The sequence below is a fragment of the Lytechinus variegatus genome, chromosome 17 (assembly GCF_018143015.1).
Source record: "Lytechinus variegatus isolate NC3 chromosome 17, Lvar_3.0, whole genome shotgun sequence".
Taxonomy (NCBI): domain Eukaryota; kingdom Metazoa; phylum Echinodermata; class Echinoidea; order Temnopleuroida; family Toxopneustidae; genus Lytechinus; species Lytechinus variegatus.
In genome coordinates, this window is record NC_054756.1 from 6,388,919 (window position 1) to 6,411,925 (window position 23,007).

At 36.4% G+C, this 23,007-nt stretch overlaps 3 protein-coding genes across 3 annotated transcripts; 2 read left to right on the forward strand and 1 right to left on the reverse strand.

Moving 5' to 3' along the window:
• Nucleotides 1-9,660, reverse strand: LOC121431133 (mucin-5AC-like). Its single transcript, XM_041628639.1, has 6 exons — nt 9,535-9,660; nt 4,355-4,497; nt 3,302-3,391; nt 2,493-2,579; nt 1,705-1,722; nt 1-1,156 (listed from the first exon to the last, which is right to left on the reverse strand). Exons 2-6 carry the CDS (start codon nt 4,452-4,454, stop codon nt 315-317), a joined length of 1,137 nt encoding a protein of 378 aa, XP_041484573.1. The 5' UTR covers nt 4,455-4,497; nt 9,535-9,660; the 3' UTR covers nt 1-314.
• Nucleotides 9,661-12,989: 3,329 nt separating this feature from the next.
• Nucleotides 12,990-14,276, forward strand: LOC121431195 (thyrotropin-releasing hormone receptor-like). Its single transcript, XM_041628704.1, has one exon. The coding sequence runs from the start codon at nt 12,990-12,992 to the stop codon at nt 14,274-14,276; it is 1,287 nt and encodes a 428-aa protein (XP_041484638.1).
• Nucleotides 14,277-16,958: 2,682 nt separating this feature from the next.
• Nucleotides 16,959-18,236, forward strand: LOC121431196 (trace amine-associated receptor 1-like). The gene has a single exon (XM_041628705.1). It carries the CDS (start codon nt 16,959-16,961, stop codon nt 18,234-18,236), a length of 1,278 nt encoding a protein of 425 aa, XP_041484639.1.
• Nucleotides 18,237-23,007: the final 4,771 nt, after the last annotated feature.

Below are 23,007 nucleotides of genomic sequence, written 5' to 3' on the forward strand. Positions count from 1 at the left end.
GACATGGCGAGATACGTTATCTCGCCAAGTTGACTTAAAAAACATGATATGTCAACATGGCGAGATATGAAGTGTCCAAGGCCCGGCGAGAGTCCAAATATCTCGCCAAGATGACATATAACTTTTTGTAAGTCGACTTGGCTAGATAAAATATCTCCCCACGTTGACATATTACTTTTCATAAGTCAACTTTGCAAGCTAACGTATTTTGCCGTGTCGACATAATAAGGTTAGCCTATTATGTCGACATTGCAAGATAAAGTATCTTGCCAAGTCGATGGCACTTAAAAGGCTCCGTACCACAAATTAGCATTTCAGCGAACGGAATTACCAGCCTGGCCTCCACCAACCGCAGGCGGTGGTGCGGTTGTAGTTGCCTGTGTTGGTGCGGTTGTAGTTGCCTGTGTTGGTGCGGTTGTAGTTGCCTGTGTTGGTGCGGTTGTAGTTGCTTGTGTTGGTGCGGTTGTAGTTGCCTGTGTTGGTGCGGTTGTAGTTGCCTGTGTTGGTGCGGTTGTAGTTGCCTGTGTTGGTGCGGTTGTAGTTGCTTGTGTTGGTGCGGTTGTAGTTGCCTGTGTTGGTGCGGTTGTAGTTGCCTGTGTTGGTGCGGTTGTAGTTGCCTGTGTTGGTGCGGTTGTAGTTGCCTGTGTTGGTGCGGTTGTAGTTGCTTGTGTTGGTGCGGTTGTAGTTGCCTGTGTTGGTGCGGTTGTAGTTGCCTGTGTTGCTGCGGTTGTAGTTGCCTGTGTTGGTGCGGTTGTAGTTGCTTGTGTTGGTGCGGTTGTAGTTGCCTGTGTTGGTGCGGTTGTAGTTGCCTGTGTGGGTGCGGTTGTAGTTGCCTGTGTTGGTGCGGTTGTAGTTGCCTGTGTTGGTGCAGTTGTAGTTGCTTGTGTTGGTGCGGTTGTAGTTGCCTGTGTTGGTGCGGTTGTAGTTGCTTGTGTTGGTGCGGTTGTAGTTGCCTGTGTTGGTGCGGTTGTAGTTGCTTGTGTTGGTGCGGTTGTAGTTGCCTGTGTTGGTGCGGTTGTAGTTGCCTGTGTTGGTGCGGTTGTAGTTGCCTGTGTGGGTGCGGTTGTAGTTGCCTGTGTTGGTGCGGTTGTAGTTGTCGGTGTTGGAGCAGTTGTAGCCTCGTCACAAAATTTCTGTTTGATCTCTTTTAGAAGATCTGCAAAATCCGCAGACAAATAATTCGTTTCATTTATTTCATTCGTTTATTAAGTCCTTACTATAACAATAGTTTTATTTTGGTTATTCATTCTTGCTTCACAATCTAGTCACGTAATAGTATTACAACATGCTGGCAACCTGTGATTATTTGAAGTATAGTGAAGGAGGGGGGGGGGGAAGAACATGACTGATATGAGGAAGAAAATAAAATGACAAATCAATGTCACTGGAAAAGTCTCTATCCTCCTCCTCCTTCCTCCTTCCCCCTCTTCTTCCTTATTTCTTCTTTTTCTTCTTCGTCTACTTCTTTCTCTTTTTATTTATTTTTCTCTTCTTTTTTTTCTTTTTTTTCTTCTACTTCTTCTTCTACTTCTTCTTCTTCTCCTTCTCCTCCTCCTTCTTCTTCTTCATCATCATCATCATCTTCTTCTTCTTCACCCCTCTCTGTCTACATGTATCTCCCTTTTGTTACCTGAAATCGTTGGAGTGGGGTAGGTGCTAAAAAGCGATGTAAGTAAGTTTTGTTTAATCACAAATGGTACTTACCAATGATTTCTACAATTTCTGTTGGAAAAAAAATCGAAAAGAAAATAAAGACACGCTATCAAAAATGAAAATTACGAAATGGAAATATATAGCCTGCTGGAAAACATTTTTAAAACTCGATCACAGTACAGTCAATAGAAACATTGTTTCCAAATTAACACAAAGATGCATCTGAGAGTTATAAATAAAATACCCAAGATAATATCCCAAAACATTGCCCTTCGCATGATTGATACAAAACACAAACTTTAAATACCGTTTTCAAAATCATAAGTTCAATGCCTAACGAAAATCATCGAACTGCATAGAATTATTTAGATTTTATACCTTGAAAGAACTGCGAAGAATGACTGTGGATGGTATGGAAGGACTGCCTTTCTTATTCAATATAACTCGTTAGGGGGCAAGCCGGCCCCCCCCCCCCAAAAAAAAAAGTAGATTTGGACTTTTTTTAAAAAAATGTTACAAATATTATACTGAAAATTTCATCAAATCGGGTGTGAAAGGCATGGCGTTTAAAAATTTCACTTATAATTTTCAAAGCAGTTTAAATATGCATATCACTTTCTGGCTGCAAGTGAGGTAAGGTAACCGAAGTTATCTACATTCTCATTTGCGTATCACCTATAATGTGAACACAAGAGAAACTTCAAAATTTATTATCTAACATCAGACTTTGATGAAACTTTCAGCGTCAAACTCCTGCGATTTTCTTCTTCTGAGGTAAACTTGCTCTTAAAATATAATTCCCGTTGCTGAAAGTTTGAATAAACAGGAGCGGAACTTACGGCATGGAGTCAATTCGGATGCCTTCGCTTTAGAAAAAGACGCAGCGTCATCGTAAATAATACCACAATTTGTGTAGTCCTCGATTTCTGCAGAAGAGTAAAAGGAAAGGGAATAACAGCAGCTATAATAGTAATAATAGTATTAGTGATAATAATAATTATTATATACACAGTAAAAAAAAATAGCGCGTTGTTTAAGCCCGTCACTCAAACAACAAGTTGTTTTTTGTAATTGTTTACACTTTTTGAAAAACTTGTTTATTCGTTTACACAGTTGTTTAAAACGTTTATGGCAATTGATTAAAAGGTTTCAACAATAGTTGTTAGAACGACGGGCTTAAACAACGTGCTTGGAATTTTAAACAGCGTATTTACAGTGTAATTATTATTATATAATAAGAATAATTGGCATTATCATGAAAAATGTTTACATAGAATAGAGCGCTTATAAAAAAAAAACGTGTCTATAAGGCGCTTAAGATGATAGATAAAAAAGAAAAGAATTTCAGCCAAATATTAATTCATGCATGTGTGATCTAATCTTTAAACTTAATTAACTTTGTTTTTTTTAATCATATTTTGATGAAATTTTCAGAATTTTACTTAATGAATTTTACTCTATTTATTGAGATATGAATATCCTCAGCCCGGAGTATCCCTTTAAAAGCTTCACAAGAGAACTATTTCACTTATTTTTCCTGCAAACTTGTAACTCTCTTTTAACTAACTTTTTATTCGCGATCTGCAAATTTCTTTAATATCTTACTGGAAAAAGATATTATCACGATAATGCTAAATATAATACTTACTAAGACCATAACATTCCAGGTAACTCATGATTGTAGATAGTGAATAAGTATTGACAATTGTGGTGTTCAGATTAGCACAATCGAACTCCGCTGTTTACATGAGATAGAAAAAATGAAATTAGTATTTATTTATGTTAAAATTACATCCCTACAGATGCGGCGTTTACAGGGACAGGGTATAGTCCCCTATGATTTGCTCTTAAATACTTATTTTGGTGTAAGTGTAAAATGGAAAAAGAGAAAGAACACCGAAACGAGTCACACACCAAAAAAATGTGAATAAAATGAGAAAAAAAACCGAAAGAGTACTTTATAAAAAATCGGATTGGGTCTTGATAATCTATGTTTTTCTAAGTTTAAGTTGAAAAGAAACTGACGTCATCTTAGGCGTTCTTTCGCCCCTTAAGTACTTAAATACCCTGGCGCCATGCTTGGGCCCCTTTTTCCAATTCTAAAATTATCATTATCAAAACTCAAGTCGTATGGATCGGAAAAATAAGGCGTGTTTTCAAAATCTGAGACTTATATAACTATTTTCATGAGGAAATTTTTAATATCATATTTTTTCTTTTTACATAATTTTATTCGAAATATTCTTTTTATGAGTGGGGGATTTCCAGTCCTAGTTTACAATTTTATGTGTACTTTGCACCAATAAAAGTGTACTTGACATTGCGAAAAAAAAATGAGTGTTGCAGCAATAATTGGGCTTGGATCTCAAAAACATAGGATCTATCTTTTGAGGGCACGCAAATCGCGTATCAATTTTGGGCAAATTATATGGAAAAAAGAGGGAAAAAAAACACCCCTAAAAATACCGCTAAACTTTGATAAGATTGGGCATGTTGGGATTGCGGTGCTATCATTGTCACAACTTTGAGTATAGAGTGAATAAGCTCAAGTAATCTTTGTAACACTTTTGAGCCGAAAATAGGGGGAAATGACTGAAAACACCACCAAAACGCCGCTGATGAGGAAGGGGAGACAATTCTGATTTGTAGGACTGCCATGGTCATACCTTGAAATATAGAGTAACAATAATTTAACACTCACATGATTCCGATGACGATGATGGATAGTTGAAAAAGGTTGCGTCGACCAGCACATTGCCTATCAGCACACATGATACAATTATAAACAGTGCCCCCTTCATGATGATCTCGCTCAGTCGTCGGAGGGTGAGTAAAAGTGGTTTGCTTCGAGGAGGTAAAGTAATATAGCCAAGCAAAAAGAGGAGTTGAAATGACGAATACATATTGGCTGAATAAATAAATGCAGTAAAACCTGTATAAAATTGAGTCTTGGAACTGCTGCTGGAATTCTTCCCAGGGATAGGAGAAAATGCATGCATTGCATTAGGGTATTGTATGAAGTTATTAAAATTTTAAGATTTTGATTTGTGACGTCATATACGAGCAGCTGCCCCATATGGTTGTATGGTATGAAATACATAAACTATTTTTTTTTCATTGTTTGTGATGACTGACATTTTTTTTTCTTTCAGGAGCGGGTGTGAAGTGATTTGTATGTTGAAATACTGAAGGAACAATATAAACTACTTTCATTTTTTTCAGAAATTGACATTTTATTGATTTTGCCACCATAATTATACGATATGTGAGAAATCTGATTTTGGTGGTGATTTTTTTTTACCTGAATGCTAAGAAAGCATGAATGCTTGTAAGCAAGCAACCAGAGGACCGATGGCTTAAGGTCCTCTCCGAAGGACCTGGTACTGAGGATTAATGCTTTACCAAAGGGCACTAGCGCACCAAGTGGGAATCGAACCCGGGTCACCGGAATACGAATCCCCCGCTCTGCCGACTGAGCTATCGCCCCTCCTCGAATATGACGTCATAAATAAAAAACAATAAATGTATAAATGTCTTAAAAGCTTTTTTATTTTTTCTGTTACTTTTACAATACGTTTTGCCAGGGTAATGCAACTAAAATTACTATCTATTATCATTATTAAAGACCCGCAGTGCAAACAAGGGGCCCGTTGCATAAAACTTTTTACCTGAGAAAACTCAGGTTGTTTTTACTAGAGTTTTTGCTCTGTGTTAAAATCAATGGCATAAATCATACTAACCTTAGTTTTCAGCTTTCACCAGAGTTTTTTCAGGTCAAAAGTTTTTTGCAACAGGCCCAAGGACTGGTCTATCTTGACGTAATAAGCAAAAACAAAAAAAATAGGGGCCGAGACATGGCGTATCGGACAATATTTGTAAAAAGTTGAAAGCGAGCGATACGATCGAACAAATTTGTTGGTCTTTTTAAAACAAAAATCAAATTTTGTGATAGATTTTTTTTACATTATGTATCCATTTAACTCATTGGTGGCGTGTGGCAATATTTAGATCACTAATCCCACCTATACCGATATAAGAATCAGTGTTGTAGTGCCTTGATGCTCGGCCTTGGCCTTAAGGCGCCTTAAGGCCTATTTTTTCAAAGCCTTGGCCTTGAACATTCAAGCCTTGGCCTTGAGAGGGCCTTGGCCTTGGCCTTGAGGATTTTGAGCCTTGAAATTTCAAGGCATTTTCAAGGCATTTTCAAGGCTTTTTCAAGGCATTTTGTATTTTGTACTTTCAGTTTTATATAAGTAATTATAAATGTTTCAATTGTTCTGTAATGACACTAATGGTCAAAACTACCAGTCACCAGTAACAGTAGCAACAGCAGTAAGTGTAATAGCTGTCATTGATTGTAATTGTTAAATCATCATTATTAAGAATTATCATCACATTGTAACAAAGAAAACAGCAGTAATGAAAAATAACTATTAATTGGTAATGTGTTGTAATCATGACTAATGATGATAATGACAATATTAATAATGATAATAATGACAGTAATAATGATTATGATCAAGATTATAGTGCTTTGATGAAAGGAATAATTCTGACAGATCTGACTGCAATTTTGACAACAACTTTCATACTTTAAACATAGCTAACTCTAAGGAATGATTTATAACAAGGTTGATTTCTATTCCATTAGGATTTTCCTTGTATTATTTTCTTTAGCCAACAAGAATGATTTAAGTCTTAATTATATTCTGAAAAGATTTGGAAAACTTGTACACAGACTTTAATTTTGTAATATCCAAATTGGCTATGTCAATGGCATGATGAGCCAAAAATTTAGAGGGGCCAAGCATGGCATATAGAACAAGATTTCAGCCAAAAAATTTGAAAGCGATTGAAGCGAGCGAGCGAAAAAAAATTGTCACCCTTTTGCTATAAGAAAAGCTTTTTTTTTGAAAGACTGTGACAGTATGTTTAGAAAATAATATCAAATTTACTCCACATTTTCCTTTCCTTTATCCCCCTATTTTAAGTTTATTCTTGGTGGTGGAACTTCTTCCTCTCTCTCTCTCTCTCATTTTTTTTGGGGGGGGTCTGATATATTTTTAAACAGACGAGAAAGAGGAATGGGAAGAGAGAGAGAGGATGAGAGAAATATTTAAGGGCGTAAGAAAGATGGGCATGGCTGGTTTGGCAGAAAATACTGCAAAATTAGTTAATGATAGGCAGTATATATTTTCTAAATTGTAAGGAGAAACATATAAGGGCGCAAGAAAGATGGGGGTGGCTGGTTAGGCAGATCATACTGCAGAATTAGTTAATAATGATAGGCAGTACATCTTTTCTAAATTGTATACATTTTGTTTTGGGTCTAGTGTCTCAGATTGACAAAACAAAGGGAAAAAATCAATGAAATAACGTATTTGTGTTTGTGTCAATATGGGTTCAAGAAATAATGATTAATTAATATAATGATATATAATAATTATTAATATTATTAATAATTAAATGTTTCAGGATATAATCAAGATTTACCCCCCCCCCCAACTAAGGGTATGGGGTGCGCCCCATTTATTTTGTATCCTTTTGAATAAAACTTTATTTTGTAAGTATTCTTTATTCTGTTTTTTTAGGTAAAATAGGTGTAGAAGATACAAGAAATGAGAATTGAAATTTGAAAGTGGTTGTAAGCAGAAAAAAACATGAAAACTGGCAAGAATCCTAAAAATGACACATTTTCAAGTCAGCATTTGAAAATTTCAGCTTGTGCTCTGTGCTCTCTTGTCCCCCCCCCCCCCACAAAAAAAAATCCTGTAGGAAAAAATGCCTCTTTTTCCAAAGTAAAAAATGCCTTCTTTTTTCAGAATGATTTTGCCCTTTTTCAAAAAGAAATACCTTCTTTAATAGTAAAAATGATACATTTTAGGTTTGAAAATCACAAATTTTGAATCATGCTTACATCAGTTATTGTTTAGTACAGTACTACATGTAATCCTGTTCATAGTTACAAAAATGTAGAATGGTGTTTTCTGGTTGGAATATCACAAATTTTTGGCTCGCTTTCTGCACTCGAATCAATTATTGTACTCATTCTATTCCTGTTTACACACAAAAAATGCTTAGAATGTCCAGTTTTCAGGTTGGAATATCACAATGTTTTTTAGCTCGCACTTTGCGCTCGCATTACTTTGATTGGTGAGTTATGTATCCTATTAAAAATGCAGTCCTTAAATGCTTCCTTTTCTGATCTGTACATTATCTAGCATTATTTCTTTAACTAGATGTACACATCTTTTTCATGATTACAAAAACAGCTCAGAATATTTAATTTTCATGTCTTATTACTTATGTCCAGAAGATTGAGATCGTGGTTCGTACCGGCAACATCACGCAACAGTGATTTAGTGCTTTAACAGTCATTAACCCCATAATTGACCAAAAATCGAGTTTTACAACTTCAGAATTGATTTTCTTTTCATGCAAAACTGCTTGCTCGCTACACTTTCTCGCTGAGAAGTAAAACCTAAATCAAAATATCTATCTTATCAATAAGAAATAAATTTAAAAAGGCTTTGCTCAACTTAATTTCTACAAAACAAACAACTACTTCACGCAGTTGATAATCTCATTTTGAAAATACATGTATCTGTTAGCACCAAAAATTCCCATTTTGGTATATAAGTGCCTTTTTGGCTCTGAACCACCCCCAAAAAATATTATATATAATATATTATGACTAAATTTATCATGAAATTATTTTTGTTTTAAATGTACAAGGGTGAAATTCTTTATTCGCTCAGTCCGCTCGCTCACAAACATTTTTGCCATGTGTGATGTCTAGCGGCCTATAAGCATTGTTAGCTCATTGTTCTGTATATCGTAAGTTTGAAATGCCTTGGCCTTGGCCTTGAGGTTTTCAGGCCTTGGCCTTGGCCTTGAGTTTCCATGCCTTGGCCTCAGCCTTGGGTATTGAAGCCTTGGCCTTGGGTATTAAAGCCTTGGCCTTAGCCTTGGCCTTGGAGGTTTGAGCCTTGACTACAACACTGATAAGAAGTTGCGGATGTAGCAGAAACTCTGAAAAAAACTGCAAGACGGTGACGATTTACTACTGCAACAATCGCTTTATATCGATTTTTTGTGTATGTAGAGTTAGGGCTACAGTCACCATAGGGTTTTATGTTTGGTTAAAGCCGGGTATAGGGGTTAGTCGTTCATTAACGAAGGGCTCACAGGCCTAATTCATTTCCCATAGACTCGTGTGTTAAAGTGGCACTTAAAAAGAATTCATAAAAACTAAGGAGGAAATTCGAGGGTTAAATGTTTACTACCAGTGGATAGGATAAATGTCTGACATTCCATTTCTGACCAGCAAGGGTACCTCGACCGGCTCATTTTAAAAATAAATCGGCATTTATGAAGACTACACCTGACGGGACCAAATTCATCACTTGAGAGAGTGAAATAACCCTAATTCTTCCGCCAGTAAAAATATAGTTCCATAGTGGTGATATATCTTTCCAATTTGGAAAAAAAGAGTAAGTTCAGTAGGGACCCTTCCTAGAATCAGTGTTAGATTGTCAGTCATATTCATTGATTTTCGTTAATCAGCAAATTCAAATCAAAAAATTGAGCAATGGGTTGGCTCGAATGAATATCTATGGCCTGCCAGTTGTGATTAGGCCCGTGCAACCCGAAGCATTTCGGCAGAGCAAGTGCCATGGAACCCGCAAGACAAATGAAAATATCTAACTAATCCACACACACCCACAAAAAAAAACTTTAACGCCATTCAGAAATTCACCTACTGCCTACTGAAAAGTGTTCCTTCCTGAACAAAAACGTGAATTTCAGAATCCAGTAATTACCGGGCCACGAAATCAAACAAATAGCCAACTTGATGAAACATGATAGCACAATACATACCTTCCTTGATAATCAACACGAAGGAAAATCTTCCAGCTCCAGTTATTTCTTTTGAAAGAATCCCTTGTATTTATACCCGTAGAAGTTGGTAACGATTCGGCTTGCACGCTACACCTGTTTTGGTATTGATCCAAAAGGTAATTTCTAAACCACCCCTTTGGAAGTAATCCGAAAATTATGAAAAGGAAATATTTTACTTTTCACATGTGGTGAATTTATTAAAGGGGTGGTCCACCCTGACAAATAGTTTATTGTGAAATAGCAGAAAAAACAATTTGGTGAATGTTTGAGGAAAATCCACTAAAGATTAAGAAAGCTATTGCACTATGAAAAAATATATTGTGTAAAAGCGCTCCATGAGGGTAATTATGTGTCCAACTAACATTGGGCATTTTTTTGGGGAATTATTTATTTATTCAGTGTGATGAAAATTTTGTCCATTCTAAAGAAATTGCTACTTATGTTTTAACCTTACTTGTCAATACGCTTCCCATATTCAATTCGGGTAAAATACTGCCCGAAATGGGTTAGGCACAGAATTACCCTCGTGGTGGTAAAAAATATACCTAATATTTTTCTTAAAGTTTAGAATTTATTATTTTTTTAACAAGTGATGCACCAGTAATGCACATAGCATTTCCATTTATTTGAAAGCAGGTTAAAAGAGCAATGTAAAATAAATGCCTTGCTCAGGGGCAACGTGCCGTGGCCGGGATCGAACCCCGGACTTTGCATACATATTCAGGCGTCTTAGACCACTCGGCCACGGCACGGTCATTGTTACGATTATGATACAGTAACGGTTACGTATCGCTTTGTTCAGCTTCGGGGTCTGATGGGGGGGGGGGGCTCATGGGGCGGGAGAATGCTCATCTATACATGCATTCATTCTTTCAGTTTGCGTAACTGTTACGTCAATTCTTTTTGTTTATTGCTTTAGCTGCATGCATTAGTTGAAATGTTAATTTTGCATGATTTCGATTTATGTCTCTGTTCCGATACAATGTGCCTGCTATGTTTATCACAGTGTTATTTGATTTGTGTATTGACATCTGCAATTATGATTTTGTTTTATATTTCTTTATTGTGTATGAATGAATTTGATTTGCATGAATAATATAGATTAATACAAAATAAAAAAATGTTTTGCCTATTAAATTATTAACTTCTCTGAAAAGGGAAGTCCACCATGAAAAAGGGGTTTATTGTGAAAGTAGCAGCCTGTTTTAATGGTTCATGATGAGCTAAAATTTAATCTTGCAGGAGCGGTTGTGAAATAACTTGTCTGTTGATACATTTACCATACAATATAAATCATGATATTTTCATGTTTTTTTTAAAGAAAACTGACATGTCATGATATATGGGGGTGGGGAGCTGTTCTCATATTACTTAACAAATGAACAAAAGAAATAAAAAAAACTAGTTTAATCTTTGATGGATTTTTCTAAAACCTTTACCAAAATTTACTGATATTTCTTTTCTACTGTTTTCAGAATAAACCTTTTGTCATGCTGGTGCACTTCCTCTTTTAAGACCTGGCCATAATCTAATTGGCTAAACCTTATGGCAAAGCGATATGTAACCGTTACTATATCGTAATCGTTACCATGGTTACTGTATGCTCATAATGGCGGGGCTAGAGCGGAGGATGCATTAATATCTCATTATGATTCTTAAAGGAATATAAAACAAATATGTCAGTGCATGAGAGAGAGAGAGAGAGAGAGAAAAGGAAATCATTGAAAATGTGGGTATATGGATATAGAGAAAAAATAAAAATGTCGTTATTCACTGCCGGAATAAGACAGCATCACATGTAAGTGTTGTAAGTGCTATAATTCTGAAGTCATGTAGAGACTTCAGAATTATAAAATTTAATTTGTTTACGTCATTATTTATTTCATTTGTGCTCCTGGGTTTTTTTTGCGGTTAACACAAAACTTTAACCCCTCTTATTTTCCCTATTTTGCTTTTGTTTCATACCGCTTTGTCTTACTTTACGATCATTAGAAATTCTAGAGATAAAGAGAGAGAGAGAGAGAGAAATAAAGATTTATTGTTACAATAAATATTGGCCCAAACCCCCCACTTCTGACCCACACGAGCAAGTCTGAACGTTTGAGTTTTTGAAATATTTAATTGGTTGCGTAAAAAGTGATGTTGAATATATATATATATATATATATATATATATATATATACATGCAAAATTAGCAGAAATAGACACCGAACACCTGCTCAGTCAATACCACAAAGAAAACACAAAAAAGAAATATCCGTAACCCATATTGATTTTGAACTTACCTGCTTCAATCGCTATACAAACATTAGTTGTTTTACATGACAACATAATTTTAGTAGAAACAAAGTTTTAATTAATTTTCAAATATTCTTTACTAAGAAAAAAAATGAAGCAAACGTTAAAAATGGTTTAATTGGTGAAGGCACGTCCAATATCAATAAAAAAACCGAAACGTTTTACGATTGGGGCAAGAAGGAGACCCCCATTCTTTTTGACCCCCCCCCCCCCTTTGCATTTCGTGTATGCATAGATAATTCATAGCCTTTACCGACTATAAACACATATTTACTTGTAAAGAATAGGTATGTTCAAAATCTTCATTGGAAAAACAGCAGCTCAGAACGTTTGAGACGCGATTTTTCACCAGAACGTTGTAACGGATCCCTCACACTTTTGCGGCCAAATGAAAACAAGCCCCCTTCTTTCTCTCTCTCACTGCTATCATGATTATAGGACTATTTATAACATTCACCTTCTTTTTTTCTTGATCTCTCCATCAGCTTATCTATACAATGATGCCCCCTTCTCCTTCTTTCTCTTACTCCTACACCCCTCTCTCCTACTCTCTTCTCCCTCTTCCTCCTCCTCCTCCCCTCTCTCTCTCTCCCTTCCCCACCTCTTTCTTTCTTCCTTCCTTCCTTCCTTTCTTTCTTTCTTCCTTCCTTCCTTCCTTCCTTTCTTTCTTTCTTTCTTTCTGTCTGTCTTTCTTTATTTCTTCTCTCTCACCCTGTCACACATCCTCTCTCTCTTTCGCATCTCCTCTGAAGTCTCTATCTTAATTTTATTACGAGCAACACGCGTTCTTAATTAGCAGTGCGTGTATCTAGGAGCGATTTCATGCTCAAAATATATTACATAATTATTGCTTCAAGAAAAAAGAATATAATGTTTGTTTGACATGATATTTGTGGTTGGGAAATGACTTCAGGTTGATGTTGGTAAAACCGATGCGAGTTGCACATTAAGGTAGTAAAAAACATTGGAAAAAAAATCTCATTAGCCAAACGACTTCAATGGTTTGAATGTTGATAAAATGAAATATTTGGTGCGGTTTCAATTATGGATCCAAAATAACTTTGTTGATTCGCACGGGTAGCCTATATCATATCAACATCTAGCCCCAAGAATTCATTTTCAAATTCATTTCACCATGGCTATCATTCTTGGTGCTTTTACTACTTTCTACGCTCTCATATTCTGTATTGGGGTACCGAGCAACCTCGTCATTCTAGCTGGGTACTCTAAGAAGAAAAAGAAAAATGGCACGGATATTTTCATCATGGGTTTAGCTGTAACCGATTTCCTATGCAGCGCAATATCTATTTTGAAATTCAGAGCATGGATTGCAAATGACGCATACTGCAAGCTTCAATTTGCCACCAACGTATGGTTTGGTAGTAGCCAGATGGCATTGACTCTCGTAATTAACATTGACAGGTACTTGGCGGTGTGTTTCCCCGTTCACCGCCGGCCTACAGTTCGCCGCGCGGTCATCACCGTTGCGTTCGCGTATCTGGCCATGTTATTCTTCTTTGCCGCTCCGAGTCTTATCCCGACGCATTACGATCACTTCATCAAAGATTGCATGTACAGGTCGGATATCAATTGGTTTAATCAATACGATAAATACATTGGGCAGGGGTTCATCGTCGTCACGGTTTCTGTTCCGTTATTGTTGTATTTTCGTATCATCCTCGCTCTGCGTCGCCAGTCCAAAGTGCGTATCAGTCTCCTACCAAATCTGTCCAGTTCCAAAGCTCCCCATCGTGAAGTAGGGACCAATTCTGCTAATCTACCCAGAGGTGCCAATGCTACCTCTGAAGTACAACTTGACAAGGCCTTATCACAGAAGAGCCCAACTAAAGAGGCTGGTGTCATCCGGGATCGAAGTGGTTCATTCGTTGTTCCGGAAAGAATACTACATCCGAGGGAATATGAAGCAGAGGAAGGTGGAGCTTCGACAATCTCAGATCGAGGGTTACCCAAGTCCACCGACCTTGCCGATTGCGGTACCGAACCGAAACAACCCCAGACTGGTCAACAATCGAGAAGTGTCCCTGATGCACTTAATGGGCCATCAGGAACGGGTCCAACCCTGCTTTCGGCCAACAAACCGAACACGAAACCGTGCACCGTTGACGCCAATCAGCTAACAGAACGGAGATTGACGCTGATGTTGGGCTGCGTTACCATCATCTATGCCGTCAGCCTGATACCACTGTTTGTTGGCCGGCACATGCCGATTGAGACTCGCAGAGTTTTCATGAACAGGTCGAATATCCATCATACCATCTACGCCATCTTCATTCGTCTCTACGAGGTCAACTCGGTTATCAACGTTTTCGTTTACTGGAAACTGAATAGACGTTTTCGGAAGGATTGTCAAGAATTTCTTGCCAAGATCAGGCAAACGATCTGTAAGTGCAAGATGCACTGAGTGCGAAAAATGAAGGCGTAAATCACAATCACGAACAGACGAACAACAACAGTACATTACTCATTGCCGTTTCGTTTTGTGATTTTGAAGATTTGTATGCCAATGTTTTTAATGAATGGTGACGTCTCTGACGTGTTTGAGGTAGATCGTGTGTATTTACTGATTTTTTGTTCCCTCCAAAGAACACTTAAGTGGTTCTTTGACGATTTTCATCACAATTTCTATTCTGTAGCCCTCGTCCACCCCCCCCCCCCTGCTCTCCTGGTATTTCTTGTGTGCATGTCCCACACAGTCAACGTCTCGATCCTGTCTTCCCCTCAATGTTAATTATCAACTTTCTTGGCGTTTTGATATTTTACATCTCAATTTAAATTATATTTCTGACTCTCTGACGAAAGAAATTAAAGTTAAATATATACATGTATACTTTTTTCATTTGAATGATTAATCTTTTACAAGCCGTTTTTCGAAAACGCTTTGATGATTAATTTCTGAAACTTCTCATTGAACAATTTACGAGTCATAAAAGCAATATTACATTAACCACTGATAGACTTAAATTTGTCATTGTCAAACGTTCTTTATAAAAGCTATAACAATCTCTTACTGAAGTTGCAATATTTAAAGAACTATTATACACGATCGAATACATCATAAAAGAAATAATTGCTGTTCTGATGCATTAACTGCATCGTATTAGGCCAACACGGCTTTGATATACAATATTTTCTATTTTGTGAATGTTAATGGGTCTTCGTTATTTATTTTTTTTTGGATAAAGAGGATTATAATAAGCGAACGCTATTTGAAATTCTGTTTTCATGATTGATTCACCATTAAAAACACTGAATGAATATAAGAATGCAATGATTCAAAAGTACTTAATGGACTGCGCATTAAATCAGAGAGAACAATGGTAAACAAAAAAAAATTAAGATAAGAAAATGCGCGTTATATAATTTTTACAATGTCCGATGTTATTTTGAAATAATTTACACTTGAACTCTTCCAGGAGATTTTGTAAAAAAAAATAATATTTTTTCTGTGTTTATGGAGTCTTATTATTCCTAATACAGCCCCAAATTATAGAGATTATAGCGTTCTTTTAATTACATTAACTAAAATATCATTCATTAATGGATAGTGTCTAATGGATTTTACATTCATTAAGACTAAGAAAATATGTATAAGAAAATCTTTATATAAAACATGTAGTGATAGGTACCTGGTACTCTCTTTCTCGAAAGAACTTCGATGAGTCTTGGGTAATTTGCTATTTCTTCGGCCATAATGAAGGCCTATGTTTTTTATTATGTGGAAGAAAGGGGCAATTCCTGGTTGATATCATAAAAAATGCGATAGTCTGAGCAAAGAGTTACCAGCACTAGTAACTCCTTGCTCTGATGGAGTTGGTATTGAAAGGAAGAAGAGGTAAGATGACCAAAGGATGACGTCATTGCTTTATTCTCGTCACACCAATAAACCGGCTCTGGACCACTGATCTCTGGACCAGTGCTCGGAACCGACCAAAGATCATTTCAAATGGCATATGATTGGTTGGCCTGGAACGCCTGGAGTAGGATTCGTTAGTTGGTACTGTAAGAAATAGGCTCATCATAAATTAAACAGTCTAATACTCTTCTTCTTTAGTTTTGTCCTTTTTAAAAATACGACGTAGCCCCTGGTTTCTATGGTTTTTCTAAGGTTAAAAAACCATGAGCTTCGTCATCTCTGCTTTATTTAGTAAAACAACACTCGTTTACTCGTTATCATTTACTTTATGTATTTTTTATTCATGCTCTTTTCATGACTCACATAATTACAATGGAGGTGTTTGTGTAGCTTTTTTCAAAAAAAATAATGAAAGCTAAAAAGAATATCAAAAGTGAACGTAGAATTTTCATGAAATGATAAAGGTAATGGGTGGTGGTTAAACAATGTTCCAAAAAAATCCTACATAGTGCAAACATAAATTAATAAGTAAGCCTGTTTTCGATGTATTTAAAAAATGTCATAAAAAGGGGGAGGGCAAATATTCTAGCAAAAAAGAAATAAATGTAGACAAACCGAATAATCTGACTAGTGGCATACATAACAAGGGGGATTTTTAGAAGGGGATAATTTTCAGACTACAGGTACTTTAATAAAAAAAATACTGATTGCAAGCAAAATATGTTTCAAAACTTTGAGAAATACTGGTAATGAAGTTATATTAAAGCTTTTGCTTCATTTAATCCTTTATTTATACTTAATGGAGCATGCGTGTTGCACTTTCAGCAGTTTACATCTTTGCTACAAAATTAATGTGATGATAAATCGACTGAATGGAAACATGGTAAACGTCGAGATGACACACAATTACGTCACTGACTAATGTTCTATCTTCAGCCGACATGAAAACAAAGGTACAGGATGATGATGTTCCAGCGATATCTTCTGTGCCTCACCAATTATGTAAAAAAAAAGGATCCCTTCTCGGGTTGGATGGGACGTTTGAAACCCATTCCAAGAATATCCAACCGGTGTCGTTATATAAAACAGTTCGTGTACCTTACATGCAGCCCATCTTCGAGCAATTCGTGGAGTAACGTTGATCAGCCTTGGCCCCAACCACTCAACTATCAACGGAACCAGTGAACAACGGCACATCCTGATTGTTCTTGAGAAGCACTCGAATCGAACATGGCCATCATTCGGAGCGTCTTTTATGCTTTTTACGCAATCATATTCGCCATCGGACTGCCAAGCAATATGGTAATTTTGGCGGTTTACGCTGCAAAGAGGAAAAAGAACGGAACAGATGTATTCATCATGGGCCTGTCTATCACCGATTTACTCTCCTCGATGATAAGCCTGCTTAAATTCAAGGTATGGGTCGCCAGTGACATCTTCTGCAAAATCAAATGGTTTATTGACGGATGGTTTATAGGTCATCAGTGGATGATGACAGTAATTATTAGCATTGATCGTTACTTAGCGGTGTGTTTTCCCGTTCACCGTCGGCCGAAGGTCCGTCAAGCGATCATCATTGTCGCCATCGCTTATCTGTTTACGTTTACGGTGATGACACCATGTCTTCCGGCGATACACTACCTTGAACTCATCAAAGACTGCATGTACAGGTCAGACCTCGAATGGTTCAATAAGTTTGATAATTACTTTACACAAGGGTTCACCATTAGTATTATCTGCACGTCATCCTTATTCTATTACCGGACCATTTTTGCCCTTCGTCGCCTGTCAAAGGTTCACGCAAGACTTGTTGGCAATCCATCTAGCACATTGGCACTTCCAAGTGCCTCTAAGAATTCTTCGCACCTTAACCAAACCCATATCAACAACTCTGTAGAGACCACATCATGTAAACGGATACCTGGTCAGGATTCGGATGTCAATGTTTGGCTTGGCAAGCCCAACCACCAAACAGATCAACCAACTGTCTACCCCGTTCCGGGAAGCTCTTTATCTTTGAACGTCCCACCAAAAGAAGCATCTCTGCTTGCAACTACAAACGAGTCCTCTACAAGTCAAGGATCACAATGCAATCTGGAAACCGTCTCTGGCAAACATATTGATGTGCCTGGTCCTACCACTTCGACAGCATCGGTGGTCCTCAACGCTCCATCATCACAGATGGCAATAGACCGTGGTGATCAAAATGACAAAAAAGACAGCCGTCTGTCAGAAAAGAAATTGACGGCAACACTCGGTGTCATTACCAGTATCCAGCTCATTAGTATGATACCGATAGTCATCGGTAGATATATACCCATTGAAACACGGCAAGCATTCATGAGCAGATCTAACGCACATCATACCATTTATGCCATCATGTTTCGCCTTTGTGAAGTCAACTCGTTCATCAACGTATTTGTTTATTGGCGATTGAATAAGGTTTTCCGTCGGGATTGTCAAGTTTTATTCGGACGTATCTGGCAGTTAGTCTTCAAAAAGAAGTAGACCGTTTGAGAACAGTAAATGTGTTAATACCATACAAGACCCTCGCACGAGGCCTACCAATGTTATAAATGATCGTAAGAAACGTCGTAATTAATCAAGGGGGGTGCTGTCTTATAATTTTGATTAAAAAAAAGTTGTCAAGCGCACGTACATTTGACATTATTGAAGAGGTTTGGACTTGGACAAGTATAGGGCGCCTGCGGAATAGCACAATAAATGATAAGAACATAAACATGGTCACGATCTATTACGAGGTCGTACGTTGTTGAATATACGATGAGTTTATATTGACTCCGTACGATCATCGTAGACCAAATTGGCGCCAAGTGTAGTATTTATTCGTAGTACATTCTTGTTGGATCTGTACGCGTATATAAATATGGATTACATGTGTCATTCATATGAACCAAAACACTGTACGCAGAGTTAAGCTTATAATATAGCAACCTTGCAATGTATATAGTGTTATCACGGGAACTTAAGAACTTGGTATTCTTCGATCACGTTGTTATTTCTTCTACAAGATCACCATTCTAAAACTCTTGTTGAATTCTTAAATTTATGATGTATCACTGTAGTTGGTGAATGTACTACTTCTTTTTGTTTCTTGCAAAATGACTTCGCTAACTCATGTTTTTTTTGTTATGGCTTCTTGCACACACCTGATATAATTGGTGTTCATTTTCGCTATAGTTATAGACATAGGAGAAATTCATTTTCAACTGACATATTAACTGAACGAAAATATAACAATGTACAATAATTCGTTTCCACACGATATTTCATGACATTTTGAGAAAGAAACACGCAAATATTGTGTAGACATGTGTATAAACACCATCTTAAAGCACATTTAAGGTTGATTTGGCGGTGTGATCGTATGTGTGGTATTTGTAATATATTTGACTCTGTCATGTCATGTTTATTATTTGTTGGAAACTTGAAACGAAAAAGAATGAAATCTAAATATCTATGACACAAGATATATCACATCAACACATCGGTTGACGTCATGCACCCGACAAAATCCTATATTCTCTTTACCCATCATACCAGCAAGCAATATTCTTCAATTTCATAGAATGCAGTCATTACAGCCGAACCGAATCTAAAAAAAATACCAGACGCCATGTCGATGAAAATAACGTATTGGTTTTGATCGGTCTGTACACTCAAATTTTCAAGGGTTTAGATAAATCCAAATCTGCTCGAAACAGTGGATATACCAAATATTGGGTCTATTTTCAATCCTAACGATTTAACTTTTAAATCTCAAAAGATTCAAAACCATATTTAAAGCGTTTGTTCAAATCCACAATTATGTTTTATCTAAATTTATGCTCTAAAAAAAGGTTTACCCAATATTGGGTAAAATGGGAACATGCATGTTGGTTGGGTAGAAAGATGCCCAATATGTTGTAAGTTTTACGCAATGTTGCGTTGAATTAGCCCAATTTTGGGTAAAAAAATACCCAGTAAACATGCATGTTCCCTTTCTACCCAATTTGGGTAAAATTTTACTCACTGTTTTTAGAGTGTATAAGTCTACCCTAGCGTGCATGAGGTTGTTTAGCTCCTTTGACCATACAACCTGAAGACTAGATGCTGACTGAAATAAAGAAAAAAAAAGCAAACTCATATCTGGTTGGTCCTTAAGTATAACGGGCCAAGTGTCCGCCAGTATATTCCGTCAAATTCACGCCATTCAATACACAAAATATGTTTTTATTTAGACGAAAATCATTTTGACATGACGCAGTTTTATTTCGTAAACGAAAGTTATTTTCTTTGCACAAGAAATGAATTTCGTCGAGACGACATGTAATTGTGTCGACAAAATTTATTTCGTACTATACAAAATGAATTTTGTTGAGACGAAATCTAATTGAGTCTACAAAATTCATTTCGTACCACATGAAATGAATTTTGCTATAGCGGAATGTAATTTCGTGTCCAAAATAGTGTCCAGTGGAAAATTCCGTCGAAATTACTCCATTCCGTACACAAAATTTGTTTTTCTCATAAAAAAACGTTTCGTCAATACGCAGTGTAATAACATTAACAAATTTTATTTTGTACCCAAACGAAATGAATTTGGACACAAAATTGATTTCGTACACGAAATAAAACTGCGTTTTGACAAAATGATTTTCATCTGAATGAAGACTTTTTTTGTGTACGGAATGGCGTGAATTGGACGGAATATACTGTCGGATACTTGGTGCGCCATTTCATTTAATCAAAATTTATTCTGCTCGTACAAAAAAAAATTTGTGGACGCAGTTAGATTTAGTCTCGAAGAAATTAATTTCGTATGTTACGAAATAAATGTTGTTGACGCAATTACATTTCGAATCGACAAAATTTATTTCGTGTTGGGAAAAAATTTATACGAAATAAAACAGCGTCATGACAAAATGATTTTCGTCTGAATAAAAAACTTATTTTGTGTACGGAGTGGCTTGGTTTGGACGGAAAATACTGGCAAACACTTGGCGCCCCTTACTTTAAAAGCAACTTTGCCTGTGTGGTCAAAAATCCTGTGAATCAGAGGTAGACGTATGATAGACTCAATAGGTTTCTCATGTTCAGTGTTGAAATGTTAAAAAGAAAAAAAAACAATTGGTGCCTCAAGTAGATTCCCATACATATGGATTGCACGAACATTTTTTTTTTCAAAAATGGATTTAAAAAAAACCCAGGAATTTCATACATTATTTCATTCTAGGAGGGATGTCTAATGCACCTGCTGTATGTATTCAAAACGCTCGTGCAACTATAAATTCAAGTGATGATTGTGTTTCTAGAATATGTACATGTTGTATCTTGTATGATTAATTTGGGGGAAAATCTCATTAACACTTCACCAAATGAATTATTTCTGGATCACAATGATCGAACGACATTTGCTTCTAAAGTGCCGCAAAATAAAGATCACCTTTCCCCAAATAGACTCTGCGTAGTTTTTTTTTTGCTGTACCTTTCATGTCAATATATATGATAATGGGTGTGATGGTAATTTGCATGTATTTCATTTAGAACAAGTTTTGGTAAGCCTTTTGGAGTCATAATGGTTATAATGGTTGCATGTCATTTGCCCATGAATTAATTTTGAAAGTAAAAATGAGAATCGAACACGACTTACTGCATACAAGTTGAACAATGAACATAGAAGAATAGAAGCAACGAGGAAGAGACACATTGGAGAGGGAGACAGAGAAGGAGAGAAAGGGGATAGGAGAGAGTAAGAAAGACAGGAGAAGAAAGAAAGAGATACACTATAGCTAGTGTGCCGGGAGAGCACAAAATGCATTTGTAGGTTGGTATTGGGAGTGATTTGCCTTTCAAGAACGACATGAGCATGTTAAGCAAATAGAGAAAATGAGAGAGAAGGAGAGAGAGAGCCATAGAAAAACCTTTTTATCGAAAAACCATTTTATCGAAAAAAGGAATGTATAAAAAGTAATAACTGCAAAGATTTCGATGAGAAGAAAGAAGGACAAACGTTTTTTTATGTTTATTTTTAAAAATACTTTACTTATTCATTTGTATTCACTTATGTTATTTTTATTCATTTAATTATTTCATTGTTTCATGTTTCGTTTTTTTACGGGAGGGGGGGGGGTAAACATCCTCGGTGATTTATCTTATGTCACAAATGTTCGGCAAAACCTATAATAGGCTTACTAATATATTTTTCCAGGAGTATTAAAGTAGACAATAATAAGACTATCAGAACAACTGACATTTTTACATCAATAAAAAGATTTCAACCCCTAGATAAGTATCCAACTCATCAAGGTAATAAATAACAAAGAAAATAACAATTCAACCAACGAAATGCCACCAAAATATAAGTGCTGGAAACGTAATTTCACGGAAAAAGGGCCGTTCAGGTGACGTCACGTCATGGTGTTTCTGAGCTGTGTACAAGTCACAGACTTTACAAACCCACGTATTATCCCACCAGCAGAGCTTATATATATATATATATATATATATATATATATATATATTGCGCTGGAAACATGATTATTTCTAAGATATTTACTTTATTCAGAGAAAAAATAGGGAAGCAATGTCCGCAATGGATATTTCTTTGTATCATCACAAAGATTATCAAAATTTACCTGAGAGGCACTGTTTCTATGGTAACTACCGGATAAAATGGGACTTGTCGGATAAAACGTCCGACAATCCTTTCATAAAATGCCTGCACCCGGATCTATAGCAAACACGGACAACCTCGCCAGTCTGCAAAAAGAAATACAAATATACTTGGTAAAAGCTCAAACAACCCATCGTAATCACTCATATCTCACAAAGCTAAGTCAGCAAAATGTTATTAATAATAGGAGTGGGCTATACGTGGGTCAAAAATACATTTTTTTTGTAATTTCAATATCGGAACAGTTTTTTTTATTCCTTTTAATGTATCTCAACATGAAATGACAATATTTTTTGTCTTGGGTCCGAGAAAAAAGTGTGCCGGGCCAAAATCCAAAGTGGCCGCCAAAACCCCCCAAAATCTCAGTTTTGTCCACAACTTCTTTATTTGGTGGTCTTTTTCTCTGGTTTAGGTGTCTATTCATATGTGTTTGGGGGCAGGCAATTTGTTTTTCCTATAATTGGTACCTTTAAACCATTATTTGTTGAGTTAAATGGTATTTATACCTAAATTTTCAAATTTTTATAGCTTTTTTTCAGCCAAAAAGTAGGTTTTATTGTCCTGGGGTTCTTGGATATTAGATGTTACGAGGTCAACAATAGC

Coding starts and splice junctions, on each gene's coding strand:
- LOC121431196 (XM_041628705.1), top strand. CDS start 16,959: ATGGCCATCATTCGGAGCGTCTTTTATGCTTTTTACGCAATCATATTC.
- LOC121431133 (XM_041628639.1), bottom strand. CDS start 4,454: ATGAAGGGGGCACTGTTTATAATTGTATCATGTGTGCTGATAGGCAAT. Junction 3,392..4,354: donor ATCATCGTCATCGGAATCAT/GTGAGTGTTAAA, acceptor TCATGTAAACAG/CGGAGTTCGATTGTGCTAAT. Junction 2,580..3,301: donor CCTGGAATGTTATGGTCTTA/GTAAGTATTATA, acceptor ACTCTTCTGCAG/AAATCGAGGACTACACAAAT.
- LOC121431195 (XM_041628704.1), top strand. CDS start 12,990: ATGGCTATCATTCTTGGTGCTTTTACTACTTTCTACGCTCTCATATTC.